The sequence below is a fragment of the Pseudochaenichthys georgianus genome, chromosome 5, assembly GCF_902827115.2.
Source record: "Pseudochaenichthys georgianus chromosome 5, fPseGeo1.2, whole genome shotgun sequence".
In the NCBI taxonomy this organism is placed as follows: domain Eukaryota; kingdom Metazoa; phylum Chordata; class Actinopteri; order Perciformes; family Channichthyidae; genus Pseudochaenichthys; species Pseudochaenichthys georgianus.
The window spans coordinates 805,121-809,449 of NC_047507.1; the positions used below are offsets into that span (position 1 = coordinate 805,121).

A 4,329-nucleotide genomic window follows, 5' to 3' on the forward strand; every position below is an offset into this window, starting at 1 on the left:
TAATATCCCCCCCACAGGCTCTCCTCTGGCTCGCAGCATGGTGGTGACGGCTGTGAAATTCACTATCGTCGATCATCCTGCTCCAATAGACGCTCTGCTGAAGGACTGCATAGGTACCACACACACACACACACACACACACACACACACACACACACACACACACACACACACACACACACACACACACACACACACACACACACACACCTGAAATAACAGTACAAAAAACAGTAAAAAAGAATATAATTCAATAACGGTTTATTTTCTTCTTTTTTTAATAGATATATATTTTTTAAAGCGTAGTTAAGAATGTGTTGAGGAATATATGTATATGCAAGTCTGTGTGTATGTATACATTTATGTGTGTGTGTGTGTGTGTGTGTGTGTGTGTGTGTGTGTGTGTGTGTGTGTGTGTGTGTGTGTGTGTGTGTGTGTGTGTGTGTGTGTGTGTGTGTGTGTGTGTGTGTGTGTGTGTGTGTGTGTGTGTGTGTGTGTGTGTGTGTGTGTGTGTGTGTGTGTGTGTGTGCGTATTAGCCAGTGGGTAAATATTTACACACTGTCTTAAACGCTAGATTATTTTATTGTATATTTCTCATGTTTTGTTATGTTTAAAACATGTAGGAGATAATACAACTTACCTTGCCTATTCCCAATAAAAATACACAAAAAAAGGAAATTAAAATGATTTGATTCCCAAGCCGACCAAACATTCCAGGCAATGTCTCCCCTCTGTCTCCCCCGCTCACTCTAAGATCTACAATAAAAACCCTCTGGCCCAAAAATACTTTTTAAAAATGCTGTGTGTTTGTCAGGTGACTTCCTTCAGACCCTGCAGGACGACGACCTGAACGTGCGGCGCGTCTCCTTGGTGATGTTTAACTCTGCCGCTCACAATAAGCCGTCTCTCATCCGCGGTCTCCTAGCAACAGTGCTGCCTCATCTGTACAGAGAGACCCAGATCAGGAAGGACCTCATCAGAGAGGTAACTTTTAAAGGGGCCCTATGTGCCTTACCTGTGACATGTTTCCATGCTTTAATGTTAAAAAAGGTCTCTATTTTCCTTAGCCTATCACGACCATTTACATGGACAAAAACCTTTATAACAGGGAAAGGAAAACCCCCAAAAGCATAAACGGGCCTCTTTAATATAAAAATGATATTTCTGATGCTTGTATTTCGGTGCTGAATCCTGTTTGTTCTCTGCAGGTGGAGATGGGTCCTTTCAAACACACGGTGGACGACGGTCTGGACGTCCGTAAGGCTGCGTTCGAGTGCATGTACACTCTGCTGGACAGCTGCATGGAGGGGCTGGACGTCCTGCTGTTTCTGGACCACGTGGAGGAGGGACTCAAAGATCACTACGACATCAGGGTGGGTGCAACACATTGAGGAAATACAATTATAAAAGATCACATCTGCTTCTTAAATACAACCACGCCAACTTTTAAACAGCATCCTGAAAAACTCATAGTAGCTTACAATACAATATGCACAAATCAGAATCGGAATATTTTATTTATTGAAGGAGAAATTGGATTTTTGCTCCTCAACACCAAACAAAACATTTCTATAAAAATGTGAAGTTAAAGTAAAAATGTGCAATAAAAGGATAAAATTAAATAAAGGAGAAAATACATATTTATGAGAAGGTAAAATACAAATGTACAAATTGTACAATATATAATTACAACATATGTAATACATGTGAATTACAAGAAGAAGCAGTAGGAATAACAAGGTTCAAAAGACCATGACGAATTAATGAGACGTTAATAAAAACCGAAAAAAGCAAGACAAATATATTAAATCAAATAATGAATAAAGACAAACGTATAAAATTAAATAGAAATGTGAGTTAAAGCCAATACAATAGTACAGAATTAAAGAAGATACAATTATAATCAGAACCAACGACTGACCAATTAAAAAAAACTAAATAAAAAAACAATAGAACGAGTATAATAAAATATGATAAAATAATAATTAAGTCCAGAAATCGACAATACTGAAAGCGACACCTAAGAGGAATATTAATAAACTATGTTTAGTTTTAAAGGACGATAGCGTTGGAGCCGGTTGGAGCTAACACACAGATTAACTCCCAGCTGGTGTTGTGTTCAGGTGCAGGAAGAGTTCATGTTGATGTCTGTGTGAAGGAGATCTATCAATAGTCTCTTGAACTCATAAATGTTTTCTATGCTAAGTTATATTTATTTAAGTCTCAGGATCAAACGGCCATGCTCCCAAGCCGAAGCTTCAACCACTTTCTCCGCAACACTACACACCCAGCTCAACAATCCCAAGGGACCCGCCGCTAAAACCTACCAGGGAAAACTCCGCACTGCTCCACATACAACGCACCAACGAACCCACACGTGTCAACAGCTGACAACGGCTAAGCACAAGTGGCAAGCACTCTCCCGAAATATAATACCAAACAAATCAAAGCCTCACAAAGTAATGTAATCAGTCCCCAAATAACGATCTGAAATATAATGTTCTTCCCACAAACACAGAAACCGGCTCCCAACACATTTTACACACGCGCACCACACACACATCTTACCTATCCGTTGCTGTAGTACAGATAAGAGAAGCGGACGAGCCCCCATCTGTCATGGCCTGGCTCTTGGCCATAACAACAAGTGTGGAAAGGACAAGAATATATATAAGAAAATATATTTATTAACCAGAACTCAACAGGAACCAAAACTAACATAAAGGCAAAAGTATAAGCGAGAGTGGCCGCTCCCAGAACAGGTCCTCCGCGGAGAGAGAGATCGAGACTCTGGCTCAGGCCTTTGAATCCTCCGGTGCCAGCAGCCACTGTGTCTACTTCCTCTTTCTCTGTGTTCCTGCAGATGTTGACGTTCCTGATGTTGGCCCGCCTCGCCTCTCTGTGTCCTGCAGCCGTTCTGCAGAGACTGGACCGACTGATCGAGCCTCTCAAAGCCACCTGCACCACCAAGGTACCAGCCCCATATTCATATAAGGATTCATATAAATGCTAAGGTATGACTCTGCATGGGCAGGAATTGACACAGCTTTTCCAGCTTCATGTTTAAATGTATTTATAAATCCATAGACTACTATATTGCAACAATAGATACTCTTACTATGGTCAATGTTCGTATTCTTAACTAAATTAGAAAGACAGAAACGATAACGATATACAACTTTAACATTCATGTTCACAATAATACTCATTACTTTACAAGAGCTTTACATGGGGCAGATAGTGTTTACATATTTACAATGTATTCTTTGTGTGTTAATTCTGATAAAATATATAATGCAAAGTGTAAATGCAGTTTCCAGAAGTAAAAAGCTAACGTTAGGCTGTAAAGGAACTACAGCGGTCACATGACTTCACGTCACCAACGCTAAGCTAAAGGCGGCTAAAGTTGGGCGTGATGACGCTAAGTCGCCTCATTTAGACACTTGTTAGCAACCACCGTTTTTAAATCCACCAGTTGGGTATTTACTGAAGTATTTTATGTCGTAGAGTAAAAATGTCCTCAGCTTGTGTAACCACAGACATTATTTCAGGCTAACAACCAGAAACGTGCTGACTCTTTTCAGAGTTGTAGGGCTCATTCCTGCACCACTCTATAATGCATACTAAGGACTACACTTGTGAATTAGCATGAGATGAGTTCCCCTCCTCACCGCAGTGACTCTCCTCCTGCAGGTGAAGGCGGGATCGGTGAAGCAGGAGTTTGAGAAGCAGGAGGAGCTTCGGCGCTCTGCGATGCGTGCCGTCGCCGCCCTGCTGGCAGTGCCCGAGGTGGAGCGCAGCCCCAGCATGGCCGACTTCGCAAACCAGATCAGAACCAACGCAGACATGGCCTCCATCTACCAGAGCGTTCAGGGGGGGGAGGGGGGCGGCATCGGGCCCGCAGAGAGCATGGACATGAGCTAGAATTGGGGGTGTTTTATTTTAAAGGTCACCTATTATGCAAAATCCACTTGTTGACGTCTCTTATACATAAACATGTGCCCCCTCTTTGGAAAGCTGATGGCCACTTTATGATGTCCTAACGATGTTTTGGCTTGTGTAACCGTTAGCCAATCAGCAACAAGGTAACCCCCCCCCCCCCCCCCTTATCACCTGAATCTCCTCTAGAGCTCCATTGACTTCTTTGTCACCAAATGTCTCTCAGAGGGGCGTGGGGAGGGGCTCCTTATTTTCATCTAAAGTAACAGACATAGAATCAGCACTTTGGAAACAGGGCTGAAACAGAGGGGATTATGGGTAATGGTGCAATGATCTGTCTTCAAAGACATGTTTTGTTTATATCTGAGAGCTGTAATATATTGATGAAA

General features: G+C 42.1%; 1 protein-coding gene across 1 annotated transcript; it reads left to right on the top strand.

Annotated features, from left to right (window-relative positions):
* Window positions 1-4,103, top strand: LOC117447175 (cullin-associated NEDD8-dissociated protein 1-like). Its single transcript, XM_034083837.2, has 5 exons — window positions 1-113; window positions 816-985; window positions 1,210-1,374; window positions 2,865-2,972; window positions 3,695-4,103. Exons 1-5 carry the CDS (start codon window positions 38-40, stop codon window positions 3,923-3,925), a joined length of 750 nt encoding a protein of 249 aa, XP_033939728.1. The 5' UTR covers window positions 1-37; the 3' UTR covers window positions 3,926-4,103.
* Window positions 4,104-4,329: the final 226 nt, after the last annotated feature.